The sequence below is a fragment of the Bufo gargarizans genome, chromosome 1 (assembly GCF_014858855.1).
Source record: "Bufo gargarizans isolate SCDJY-AF-19 chromosome 1, ASM1485885v1, whole genome shotgun sequence".
NCBI classification, from domain to species: domain Eukaryota; kingdom Metazoa; phylum Chordata; class Amphibia; order Anura; family Bufonidae; genus Bufo; species Bufo gargarizans.
The window spans coordinates 576,140,691-576,155,146 of NC_058080.1; the positions used below are offsets into that span (position 1 = coordinate 576,140,691).

The following is a 14,456-nucleotide window of genomic DNA, read 5'->3' on the forward strand; positions in this document are numbered from 1 at the left end:
AAACAAAGAAACTGAGCATGGATGTCCACCTCAGAAAGGGGGTCAGAACGTTGAGGAAAACAGACAGCAGGTAGCGCTAAACGGGTACATGTTATTGAATAACTCAGTGGCTATCCTAAATTTTTAATTACATGCAATTTCAAAAGTATTTAGATCCAGGTTCTGATATGAAAAATGTATATATAACTTTGACGTTCTAAATCCCGCTGCTCTAATCCTTCCACCCGGGATTGGTTTTCATGACTGCAGCTGTGCTGTTCCCATGTACTGCAGATGATTGGTCTTGTGCCATATCTTGTTGAGGCCAGTGGTTGCCTGCAGTAGTCATGTGCAGTATACAGGCAAGTCATGCCTGCAGTGGCAGGGAGCCTCTGAGCTCTGACTCAGAATTGTAAGTAGATATATTTTTTAATTATTTTAATAGTTTCCCTGCCTTTTACAAAATAAGTATTAACTCAGAGACTGCCCTGAAGGACTGCATCATACTTTAAAGGGAATTTGGACCACTTCTAAAAACTACATTATTGCATAAAAAAGGAAGCCGTGTTCAATCAGCAATTTTTTATCTTTATACTCGCTGCAGTTCACCTGCTGGGTGATGCATAGACATGACTAGTCCTCATCTATTCATCATACTGCCGGTTGTGCTGCTATACAAGCATTACTGTAGTTTATTGGGTGGTCTGAAGGTTTTTTTTTTTTTTTGTTTTTTTTTTTTGTTTTTTTTTTTAGCAACCTACAATAGTCAGTGACAGATGTGAAATTTTCCGTACAAGAGAAACTGTAGAAAATACTGCCATTTAAAACAACTATATATAATGTGACAAAAACCCTGCTTACTTCTTGTTGAGCTTTAACAGAACATATTTTACAGGTATTGTTTGATGAGCGTCAAGGGCTGTTTCACAGACTTTCATATTGATTTTGGAGGGACGTCTGTTTGGTACCATGTTTTACGCGGTGGAAAGGCAAGTCTATGATACGTGTATTGTCCTGTTTGATGATAGAAGCAGAAGACATTTTATGAGGGATTATTAATATACCTATATGAATAAATTGATAACTTGCTAGCTTATCATTCATTTATCACCAGATATGTTTTCATATCAATCAGGTCTCCTATAGATCTAATGCCCTTATAGCTCCCCTGAACTGCTGTAATTTAGCTTATGCTGTGTGTAAAATGGCTCACCCCTCTGGACTTATTGGTTAAATACACACATACTACATTGCCTGGCAGAGATTGCTAGGTCTCTAAGCAATTTGTGCCAAGCAGGAGTAGACGCCTATGCTTTACCACAAATTGCCATGGTTTTTGGCCATGCATTAAGTACATGTGAAGCACATAGGGGGAGATATGTCATCTCCTCTGCACCTCAAAAGTAGCGCAACTTTTTAACTGTGATTTAAAAAAAAAAGTCGCATTTCCTGGTTTTTACGCCTCATTCGAAACTTCTTTTTTTTTTTTTTTTTTTTTTTTTAAAAGGGGTAAAGGGGAGTGGCAAGGGCAGGACGGAGGAGTGAGTGAACCAGCAGTCTTGACTAATTTTATCTTCTTTTATGCGCAAATGAAGCCAGAAATCTAAGCCAGCTCTGAGCTGTTGTAGATTTCTGTTTAGGTGCACAGAATACTGGAGGATGCTCCTAATTTATGACTAATCCTGCGTTGATCTTGATAAATCTCCCCCATGGTTTTTATTTGCTTCACTTGTTCTTGTTGCACGGTTAAAAACCGCGGCAATTTATGTTAACACTGTGTGTGTTTTGACATGTGGTTATTGGCTACATATACTGGCTCTCTTCACTGGACTTCCGGTCCCCGTCTGTCAACTTCTGCACAGACTGGTTCATATGCTCCGCTGCAATCCGTGACTGGCCTCAGCGGTGGTGCCCCCCCCCCCCCCCTCCAAGAGGCACGTAATTTAATAGTGACATGCCACTTGCATCACCGAGGAGGTCAGACATTGGGTGCGGTGGTTCAGGTGACCCAGTCCATGCAGAAGTTGACAAATGGCAACTGGAAGTCCTTTGAAGAGAGCCCAGGAGCTTTACAAGTACCATTGGCTTGGTGGCAAATTTAAAAATAAACTAAAAAAGCCACTATGAGAAGTGTTGTAGCCTCCCTTGTTATATGTCCAGTATCAAGAAAAGATCCACACAAGTCTAAACAATAAAGTTATCAATAATAAACGTAGCAATAATGCACATAAAGATGACAATGTTTGACAAAATATCACATCAGTACTTCAGAATAAATGTTCAAACCATCAAGGGAAAGGGGGGGAGGGGGTTATAAAATCCCATTCGTATCACCATCCATATTGGGGGCCTCCTCAGTGGGCTTACTCAGTTCATTTTAAGGGTTTTTCCCGTCTCAGTGTGAATGGAAGTTAGGCCTCATGCACTATTGTCCGTATTGTGGTCCGCAAACCGTGGATCCTGAAAATTTGGACACCTTCCGTGTGCCATACACCATTTTTTCACTTCCATTACTAGAAACTACTACTACTATTGTCTGTAATATGGACAAGAGTAGGACATGTTCTATATTTTTGCAGAATATGACATGTTCTATATTTTGCAGAACGGACACGTATGTGAACTTCACATGGATGACATCTATGTGCTGTCTTTCTGCGAAATGTGGATTGCACACTGATCCAAAATACAGTTGTGTGTATGAGGTGTAGCACAGGGAGCAATGCTGTTTTCTAGGACGTCCTCCATGACAGCACCACATGGCGGATGTCTCCCCGCCCACTATTGGGACAGGAAACGGAGAGAGATTAAAAGTCTCATGCATCTGTTCAGAACGGATCAGTTTGTATTATCTTTAACATTGTCAAAACGGATCCGTCTTGAACACCATTGAAAGTCAATGGGACACGGATCAGTTTTCTATTGTGTCAGTGAAAACGGATCCGTCCCCGTTGACTTACATTGTGTGTCAGGACGGATCCGTTTGGCTCAGTTTTGTCAGATGGACGCCTCCAAAGCGGAATGGAGACGGAACGGAGGCAAACTGATATGCTCTGAGCGGATCCTTATCCATTCAGAATGCATTAGGGCAAAACTAATCCGTTTTGGACCGCTTGTGAGAGCCCTGAAACTGATCTTGCAAAGGGAAACAAAAACGGCAATGTGAAAGTAGCTTCATTTGTTTTTGTGTTGCCACATTGAAAGTCCAAGAACCTCTTTTGCCGACAGAGCTGCAAAAGGGCTTGTTTTTTTCACGGGGTTCACATCACAATTTTCCGTTCTGATGCGTCAGAAGAACAGAAAAATAAACATAAAAACGGATCCAGTATTTTAGGCATCCATTATGCTCAATTTTGCACATTTTGTAGCAGTTTTAGCTATTTCCATCTGATATCCATTATTTTAGCTGAAAAAAATACTTAGATGGGGGAAAAAAAGTCCTACACTAAGATAATGGATCGCAGATGGAAATGGCTAAAATGGATGCAAATTGTGCATAACTGAGCATAACAGATGCCTAAAATACATGGTCCGTTTATTTTTATAGATCAGAAGAACTGAAAACCAAACAGTGATGTGAACCCGGCCTTAGGCCCTGTTCACACGTCCGCCATTTTGTTCCGCATTTTGCGGAACGGAATTCCAGACCCATTTATTCCTGTGGGGCAGCACGATGTGCTGCCCGGATACGGAATAGCGGACCCGCACTTCCGGGTCTGCAATTCCGTTCCTGAAAAAAATAGAAATGTCCTTAAATGTTAAATGAACAGAAAAAAACAACAATTTAAAAAACAACAATTTTTGCTTTTCATCTACGAGATAATTACTGTGATTTTATTGTATGGGTCATCATGATAGATATCCATTATGTATATATGTTTTTTATATACATAGAGATGTTTGTAAACAAAAAAGGCGTTATTTTTGACTGTTCTTTTCATGTTTATATTAGGATATGATCCCTCATATAATACTGCAGTGCATCTGTAATTTAGGGTACTTTAAGACTAAATGCACACGATCAGGATTGCGTGCGGATTTGCGTGTGAAAAATCCGCACTGTAGGTCATGTACATTGTATACTATGGGAATTTAAAATTTTCAATGCACACGATTCGGATTTTTTTTCCGCGCGGATTTTGATTTGCAGTGCGGATTTTAAAATTCGTGGCATGTCAATTTATTTTATTTTTCCTGACCGTATTTTCTTCATTCACTTAGTAAAATCTGCATGCAAATCCGCACCAATTAGTGCACGGTTTGACCGCACGGATTTGTCTGCAAACACCTGCGGATTTCTGTGCAGATTCTCCACACATGTATCTTGAACGTGTGCATGTACCCTAAAGGGAACCTGTCACCGTGAAAATGTAAAGTAATCTGCAGTCAGCATGTTATAAAGCAGGAGGAGCTGAGCAGATTGAATCTTTTCCCATGAAATTATACATTATTAGTTGTATTTCATTCATTTAAGTTCCTCCTCATTCTGGGCTTTGCTGTCCAGGAGTCGGTCCTATCAGTGACTGACAGCCTTCCCTCTATGACTGTGTATACACAGCTGTCAATCACTGATAGGACGCCTCCTTGACTTCAAAGCCCAGAATGAGCAGGAGTTTTAATTAATGTAATACAGGTTATAGTGAATCTTTTCCCATACATCTATATATCAATCGGCTCAGCTCCTCCTTATAAGATGCGGTCTTCTCAAACGGAAGGTGGAGAAGCACCAGGTCTCTTACATCAATCAGCTCCGTAATGTCACCATGGAGAAGTGCATGAGGATTCCAGTAGCAACCTGTGAAGGTCTAGTGAACTCTATGCCCAAGAGAGTTAAGGCAGTGCTGGGAAATAATGGTGGCCGCAAGAAATATTGACAATTTGGGCACAATTTGGCCATTTTCACTTAGGGGTGCACTCACTTTTGTTGCCAGCGGTTTAGAAATTAATAGCTGTGTATTTTGAGGGCGCACCAAATTTTAACTGTTATACCAGCTGTACACTGACTACTTTACATTGTATCAAAGTGTCAGATCTTCAGTGTTGTCCCATGAAAAGATATAATAAAATATTAACATAAATGTGAGGGGTGTACTCACTTTTGTAAGATACTGTTATACAACTAGCAACATTAAGTGATGGCGAAGGCACAGCTCCTGGGCTATCACAATGCCATAATAGCATGTTTCTGAGCACTTACCACCTACTTAAAGCTGGGTACTATTATGACGCTGAGTGGGAAGCGGTAAAGTTGTGAAGGGTTTGTATGTATGCTCTTACAAAATAAGGCTACTTTCACACTAGCGTTCGATCGGATCCGTTCTGAACGGATCCGCTCATATTAATGCAGACGGTGGCTCCGTTCAGAACGGATCCGTCTGCATTATATTGGCAAAAAATGGCTAAGTGTGAAATTAGCCTGAGCGGATCCGTCCAGACTTTTACATTGAAAGTCAATAGGGGACAGATCCGTTTGAAGATTGAGCCGTATTGTGGCATCTTCAAACGGATCCGTCCTATTGACTTGCATTGTAAGTCTGGACGGATCCGCACGGCCAGGCGGACACCCGAACGCTGCAAGCAGCGTTCAGGTGTCCGCCTGCTGAGCGGAGCGGAGGCTGAACGCCGCCAGACTGATGCAGTCTGAGCGGATCCGCATCCATTCAGACTGCATCAGGGCTGGACGGAAGCGTTCGGGTCCGCTCGTGAGCCCCTTCAAACGGAGCTCACGAGCGGACAGCCGAACACTAGTGTGAAACTAGCCTTAGGCTTCAAGCGCAGAATTGTGTCTGTATTTCAGTCCGCAAAATGGGAGTGAGAAAAATGCACAAATTACACAGAAGATATCTGTATTTCACAGATCCATTGTTTGTGGTCATGTACATGAAGTCTAAATGTAATAAAAACTAAGGTATACGGTACTCACCAGTTACTCCCCGCTGTTTCCAGGACCACAGCTTTGGTCCTGCATGCAGTACTTTAGTCTCCGCTCCAAAATCATCATCTGAGCGTAAACCTAACGGACCCCATTATAGTCTATGGGGTCCGTAGGCTCCGCTCGCCTCAGTTATGTGCCCAATCCGTCCTTTCCATTCTCCTGCTCCTATAACTGAGCAGGAGAACGGAAAGGCTGAACACTGGTGTGAACTCAGCCCAATACAGACACTAAATGAATCGTGTGCCAATTTTGCTTGGCTTTCTGGTTGTTTTGTAAAAAAATAAAAATCCAAAAATTATGGAAAAATATGCATCAAAATATTGCAAATGTGACATAGGCCATGCCATTGACTGCACAATTGTGCGGTAAAATCACGTGTCCATTGGCTGTCGCAGGGCAGCGTGGCATGTTGCACTGCGTGTAATAACCCTTATAGGAGTGACATAACAGATTGAATGTGATTGAATATACTTCTATATACAGAAAAGTTATTCTTTCATGACCTAATATTCCTTAACATTGTATATACACTATATAGCCAAAAGTATGTGGACACCTGACCTTCATGACTCTGTGAGCTTCTTGAACATCATATTGCAAAACAGTGATCTGTAATATGGTTTGGGCCCCATTCAACCAAAAGAGCATTAGTGATGGCTAACTAGAAGGTCTGGTTCACAAGCATATTACAGTTCTTCCTAAACGTGTTTGCTGGGGTTGAGGTCATGGCTTTGTGCAGCTCACTCAGGTTCCTTCACACCAAGCTTTTATACCCATGTCTTTATAGTCCTCACTTTTGTGAAGGGTCTTCCTCAAACTTGAAAGTGCCAGGTGCGTTAAATGTCTGTGTATTCTTTAGCATTAATATTACCCTTAGGCCCCATGCACACGGCCGTGGAACCGCGGCCTGGATCCCTCCTGAGAGCAGGAGTGCACGGCGTCACTGGTTGCTATGACGCCATGCGCTCCCTGCTGTCGGCACAGTACAGTAATACACTGGTATGATCTATACTAGTGTGTTACTGTACTGTGCCGGCAGCAGGGAGCGCACGGCGTCATAGCAACCAGTGACGCCGTGCGCTCCTGCTCTCAGGAGGGATCCAGGCCTCGGTTCCACGGCCCGCACACGGCCGTGTGCATGGGGCCTTAAAGAAACACTTTTTTTTTTTTTTTTTCATATATTGTTAAATCACCCCAAGTATTTTAGCAGTGCAATTTGTTATACCCGTACGTTTATATCCATACATTTTGGACCTTTACATTTTGGGAACCTGGTCATGTGATCTCAAGACTCCTTGCTCCAATGTGTAAACAGGAACTCTGTCTCTCCCCTGTGGCTGACTTCAGGATGACATCACTAATTAGATTCATCCTGGCAGCTCTCAGTACCCTCCCTTTTCTGTCCTCAATGTTCTTCTGTATATCCCTGTATTCTAGTAAAGATATAAAGTCTCTCCTATCTAAAGGACCTGGAGGCAGAGATAGTGCCTTGAAAAAGTATTCATACCCCTTGAACTTTTTCAAATTTTTTCACGTTACACCCACAAATTTTAAATTTTATTTTATTAGGATTTTATGTGATAGACCAACGCTAAGTAGCAGGTACAGTATGTATGAAGTGAAAAGAAAATGATACATGGTTTTTAAATCTGGAAAGTGCGTCATGTCATTTTTTGCCCATTCTGCATTGCAAAATAGCTCAAGCTCGGTTAAATCGGATGGAAAGTGTCTGTGAACAGAATTTTTTTTATTCTTTCCACATATTCTCAGTGGGATTTAGGTCTGGACTTTGACTGGGCCATTCTAACACATGAATATGCTTTGATCTAAACTATTCCATTGTAGCTCTGGCTATATGTTTAGGGCCATTGTCTAACTGAAAGGTGAACCTTCTTCCCAGTCTCAAATCTTTTGCAGCCTCTAACAGGTTTTCCTCTAGGACTGCCCTATATTTAGCTCCATCCAGCTTCCCATCAACTCTGACCAGCTTCCCTGTCCCTGCTGAAGAAAAGCATCCCCGCAACCTGATGCTGCCACCACCATGTTTCACGTGGGGATGGTGTGCTCAGGATGTAGTGCTAGTTTTATGCCATACATAGCGTTTTGCATTTAGGCCAAAAAGTTCAACTTTGGTCTCATCTGACCAGAGCACCTTCTTATGGCTTGCTTTCCAAAATGGCTTCTTCTTGCCACTCTTCCATAAAGGCCAGATTTGTGGAGTACTAACATTTGTCCTGTGGACAGATTGTACCACCTGAGCTGTGGTTCACTGCAGCCAGAGTGACCATGAGCCTCTTGTCAGTTTTAGGTGGACGGCCATGTCTAGCTAGGTTTGCAGTTGTGCTATACTCCTTCCATTTTTGGATGATAGATTGAACAGTGCTCCATGAGATGTTCAGAGCTTAGGATATTTTTTATAACCTAGCCCTGCTTTACACTTCTCTGTCTGATGTGTTCCTTGGTTTTCATGATGCTGCTTGATCACTAATGTTCACTAACAAACCTCTGAGGCCTTCTCAGAAAGGCTGTGGTCACACTGAGAATACATTACACACAGGTGGACTCTATTTACTAATTAGGTGACTTCTGAAGGCAGTTGGTCACTCTGGATTTTATTTAGGGGTACCAGAATACAGGGGGCTGAATACAAATGCACGCCACACTTTTCAGATTTTTGTTTATTAAAACCATGTATCATTTTCTTTTCACTTTAGAAATACTTGCTACTTTGTTTTGGTTAAACACACAAATTCTCAATAAAATAGATTTAAGTATGTGGGTGTAACATGGAAAAGTTCAAGGGGTATGAATACTTTTTCAGGACACTGCATATAGTAAAGTGTATACACATCTACTGTATTTTTCGCCCTATAAGAGGACAATAAGAAAAATTTTAGAGGACAATAAGAAAAATATATATTTTTCATTAGACCTTGGGTCAGATGACCAATGTTAATCAGACCTCAGCTAACAGCCCCAGTCAGACCCCCAATGTTAATAAGACCTCCGCTGAGACCCCAATGTGAATGACCCCCAATCAGATATCAGAGAAGAGCCCAATGCCTCTCATCAGCCCCCAACAGTCTCATAGCAACCCCCATTGCCTCAGATCATTCTCCAGCAGCCCCATATTGCCTCAGATCATCCTCCAGCAGCCCCATATTGCCTCAGATCATCCTCCAGCAGCCCCATATTGCCTCATGTTTGTTTTTTTTTAATAAAAAAAACACCCCTCCCGCTCCGGACACCGCCACGCTTCTGCTCAAGCGCTCTTCTTCCTCCTTCTCCGTCGGCTGTGCTATGATCTACACGCACAGCGTGAGGTCACAGAGCGCCCTGACGCTGTGCACAGCCGACAGCTTAGGACCAGGAAGCGGCGAGTACAGAGCCTTCATTGCTTCCCGGTCCTCCAGTACATAATGGAAGCGCTCATTAGGATTTGCCCCATAAGATGCAGGGGCATTTCCCCCTTTTCCACTTTGGGGGGGGGGGGGGGAATGCGTCTTATGGGGCGAAATATACGGTAATTATTTAATAATGGCCTTTTCAGCACTATGGAAGCAAAAAAATACTGGAGTGCTTCGAAATAAGCGGCCTAGTCCAAACCCTGAAAAAACAGAGCCATACCATTTTTTCCCCCTCACCAGATTTAACAATAGGCACTATGGACAAGATTTATCAAAACTGGTGTAAAGAAAAACTGGCTTAGTTTCCCATAGCAGCCAATCAAATTCCATCTTTAGGAGCTCTAAAAAATGAAAGGTGGAATCTGATTGGTTGCTATGGACAACTAGTCAATTTTTCTTTACACCAGTTTTGTTAAATCTCCTTCTATGGGGGGCAGGGCCTGACGGCACATGGAGTGAGACGTGCGTCTCAGGAGCTCCGGCCAAGATCCTGATATTCAGCCTGTCTCAGCTACCAGCATCGCTGCTTCACACCACTTTATAGATCCCTCTAACAACACAGAGGTCCGGATCACCTACCCCAACCACCCACATGCCGAAAAAAGGTAAAACCCCGCTGAAACCAGAGCAGGAAGTACGGGCCCAACATGGCGCTGGGTAGTAGGACAGACGTTTGCCGGCGCGGCTTGAGAAGTTTGCACATAAACCTGAAAGGAGGATACAGGAGAGGTGGCGAGGTTCAGAGGAGATATAATCTGCCTCAGATGATGATGAAAAGTCCTCAAATGAGGAACAGCCAGACCAGGGGTCAGAGATGGCTTAAAGCAATCACAATCGCACAGTCCATAAGGAGCAGAGTCAGGGGGATGAAAATGCAGAGCCAACCTTGAAAGATGTAATGGCAGCAATAGCAAGCTGCAATTCCACAATCAAGAGCCTGAATTTACAATTTGTGAGCCTTAAAGAGGACATTTCTATAATACGTCATGATTTACATAAAGTGGCGGAGCTCACTACTGAGGTGGAGCGCAGGGTGTCGGAATTGGAGGATGGCGCTAAACCGCTTCAGAAAGCAGCCAAAATAACAGCAAAAGATATAGCAGTGCTATACGCCAAAGCAGATGACCTAGAAAACCGGTCGCGCCAAAATAACATTAGGCTTGTGGGGGTACCAGAAATGGTAGAAGGATTAAATCCCACTGAATTTGTTGAAAATGGCTAGCTGAAAAGTTCTAAGATAAAGGCCTCTCTTCTTTATATGCCATTGAGCATGCGCATCGAGTTACTACTAGACCGTTACCGCCTGGTCGCCCACCTCATCCGATCCTTGCAAAGATTTTGCATTACAACGACATAGACACCATACCTAAAAACTCCAGGGTCCATCTAGAGATCACGATCAATGGGATAAAGATCTCTATATTCCCTGATTATTAATCGGAAGTACAGAAGAAAAAGGCTAGCTTTGTGGATATAAAAGAAGACTCAATGATTCAATATTCAATGATGTTTCCAGCCAAGCTGCGGGTAGTACCTTTAGGATCTACGCTGTTCTTTTGAAGACCCGGATTCTGCACTACAATGGTTGGATGAGAATGAAAGACAACTGAGGAATCAAAATGTGGACACCTGAAGCCTTTACCTACTGAGTGGATAAAATCTAAACCCACTGTGAGGGGTTAAGTCTAATAAAGTAGCAGTTGTGGACTCAGAATGGACTTCTCTGGCCTGTTGCTAGGACGTCTCTCTAGAGGAGCGTGAGTACTGGAAGTCGTCTGCAAAGACTGTTGGGCTAGTTTCTTTTTGTTAGCCCTATGCTATGAAAGTATTACTGCTAAATCCAAATGTATCTTAGTTTCTTTACTGGTAAGGGTGGGGGGCTGTTTTTTCCCCAGTATCAGCATGCTAATATTTACGGAGGTACATTACAGGAATAAAAAGTTCCAAGGGCTGCGCTCACCTGAGCGGTCTTGGGATGGAAGCACGGACTGTGCTTCGAAAAGGCACCAAGTTTAGAACTGTATGAAAATAAGACGGGATGTCCAGCTTTCAAAAAAGACTTGGTTCTTTATTCCAATAGCACACAGAATAAAAAATCCAACATGGCAAGCAAGTCTACGCGTTTCAGATAATCTCTAATAGAGATCCTTATTCATGACAAGTTGGTTGCTAAATGGCTACATTCTTAAATAGCTGAACTTCCTGGCACTCACAGGTGATTGTGATTCGCAGGAACGGACCCACAAATTAGGTTCTGCCTACTATCCAAGTGCCAGGTAAGGATGAGAGCAAAGATACACATAGAAAAAGCTGGATATATCAAAAAACATAACATTTAAAAGTATATATTATGAGCAAGGATCAGTAATGCAGGATTAAATCATGTTTACGATTTCAATCCTGCTGGAACTTGAGAACCCATGCGAAAGATCCAATAGGACTCCCTATTTAGAAGCTTTCGCTTGTAGTCCCCACCTCTCGCAGGAGGATTAACTCTCTTTCTAGTGCCTGAACCTGGAAACCTGCGGTATAACCCTGGTGAGAAACTGCGAAGTGTAGACTAACTGCTGAAACATTCCTCACTCTGGTGTATGGGATGTCGGAAAGATGTTTACAAATTCTTACTTTAAGGCCTCATGCACACGACCGTTGTGTGCACCCGTGGCCGTTGTGCCGTTTTCCGTTTTTTTCTGCGGCTCCATTGACTTTCAATGGGGCCGTTGAAAACTCTGCTTGTGCACCGTTTTTACACCGCGCCCGTGACCTGTGTTTCGAGGCCGTGAAAAAAATATAACCTGTCCTATTTTTTTCGCGGCCAACGGTTCACGGGCCCATTCAAGTCAATGGGTCCGTGAAAATCACGGATGCACACAAGATTGTCATCCGTGTCCGTGATCCGTGTCCGTGATCCGTGTCCGTTTTTTCCTATCATTTCAATGGCAAACTTGACTTAGATTTTTTTTTCATCTTTCATGTCCGTGGATCCTCCAAAAATCACGGCAGACCCACGGAAGAAAAAACGGGCACGGATCACGGTACAACGGAACCACTTTTTGCGGGACGTTAAAAAATACGTTCGTGTGCATGAGGCCTAAGGCTGTTGGTTGTGCATCCAACATATTGCAAGCTGCAAGGTGGAAAGTTGTTGGAGTTCTTGGCAGAATATCCAGATGTCCCGGGACTGATTGTTGGGGACTTTAATAGAGTAGTGAATGAAGAAATGGGTGTATGCAAGGTGCCATCAGGAGTTAGTGGCATGGAAACCCCTTTTGGTAGATTAATACGAGAAGTGGGAATGACGGATGTATGGAGAAAAGCCCATCCAGGGGAAAAAAGGCATTATTGCTGTTAATCTACCTAATGGGTCTCTCTAGAATTGATATGGGACTGTCAAACTCACTCATGCGCCCATTAGTGCACATGTCAGAATACTTTCCTAGAACACTGTCAGACCACTCACCACTGCATGTTGAGTTGGACCTGTCAGGGGAATGCCAGGCCGGGCCCAGAGTCTGGAGACTTAACGTCTTTTGGTTGACACACATAGGAGAAACGGAGGGTGTGAAGGCTGCGCTGCAGGAATACTTTGCGATTAAGGTGGGTTCGTCCTCCATACATGCAGTATCTCTTGGCCTACGGTGCCGCCCCCTCCCCACTACATTATTTAATTTATTCACTGCTCGCACCGGCCCTTGCTTCCTCCTCTCTTGTCCTCCTCCGAAATCCCGCTCAGGCGCAGTATCGCCTGCACGATACTCCTGCTCCAGAGGGCAACAGCCTCACTAGTGTCACTGGGCATGCGCCGAGCCCAGTGGCGTAATCAGAGCGCTGTTGCCTCTGAGAGATTCTAGAGGAGGAAGCAAGGGCCGGTGCGTGCAGTGAATAAATTAAATGACGTAGTGGAGGGGACAGCGCCGTTCGGCAAGTATGTGGGAGGACATTTATTTCTTAGGAGGCCGGCTGGGCACTGCAGGGGGGCTTTACTGGGCACTAGAGCAAAGTAATATCGCCCCTCTGGGCACCTTGAGACTTCATTTAAAATCGCTTTTTAATAAGAATGAAAATTTGAATAAAAGCAAGAAGACCCATGTAGGCAAGAAGGTACTTTATTGCACATTGCTATGTTAACGGTTTTATATGGTCAAAACAGGTGACAGATTCACTTTAACATATCTCCTAAAATTAAGGATTTTGAGGAATGAAATCTTACTCCACTACTTAATTTTGCAATAAAGTTAAGGCCTGGTGTAAACTTTTCTTGTCAGTGGTGGGGAGGAGGAATCTTCTTAAGATGGTATTTATGCCGCAGCTTTTATATGTTCTCCATACCGCCTCGGTCTGGCTGCCAAGGGACAGGTTTAACAAAATTAACTTGATATGGCGCAAAGGACAACCTAGAATAAAATGTGAGACCTTGCAGTATTCTAAAACAGAGGGAGGCCTGGCAGTTTCCAATCCATGGGTATACTTTCTGGCGGCCCAAAGTCAACACTTTAAAGGATGGATAGAGTTGGGGTCTATGGATATAGCTAGCCAGATTCTTAGACATCATCTGAAAGGCAGGAATCTAATGATGTTACTAGAGGAATTAGATGGGAGGTCAGAAATTCCCATATGACGTACAATGCATACAGTTTGGCGGAATATCATATATCATCAAATATAACACTTTTGATGGGTTTCTGGGATTACAGAATATGCCCCGATATGGCGTAACCCAGTCTTGTCTGAATTCGGATCGGTGACAGGGTTTGATGAATGGAAGGAGAGGGGAGTGACAAGAATGGGACACCTCCTGGAGGCTGAAGTGTTCAGAGCTTTTACTAGCTTCCAGGAAGTCTATGGACTTCCTAGACATTTCTATCAATATTTACAAATGCGACTTGCTTATAACACTATGATCAAGAATGGTCTTATGGTGTCGCAGCGGGATACGGCATTACACTTTATAGTTTTGGGAGAAGAGAGGAGATGGTTGATATCCATGATATATGGGTTGTTGCTTGACAAATACCTAGAATCGCACCCATTGACCAGGATGCAAAAATGGGAACAAGATATAGGCGCAATTTTGAAAGATCAATGGTCTGATATACTAGAAGTGGTACCTCTTTCCTCTTTGAGTGAAAGTGGAA

At 43.2% G+C, this 14,456-nt stretch overlaps 1 protein-coding gene across 5 annotated transcripts in view; it reads left to right on the plus strand.

The window, feature by feature from the left end:
• Positions 1-14,456, plus strand: part of LOC122924538 (lysine-specific demethylase 2B) — a 249,850-nt gene that overhangs the window by 84,301 nt on the left and 151,093 nt on the right. For all 5 annotated transcript variants that reach the window (XM_044275743.1, XM_044275744.1, XM_044275746.1 and 2 more), the window contains one exon: positions 875-968. In XM_044275743.1, coding sequence (XP_044131678.1) covers positions 875-968 — 94 coding nt within the window. The remainder of the gene's footprint in view (positions 1-874; positions 969-14,456) is intronic.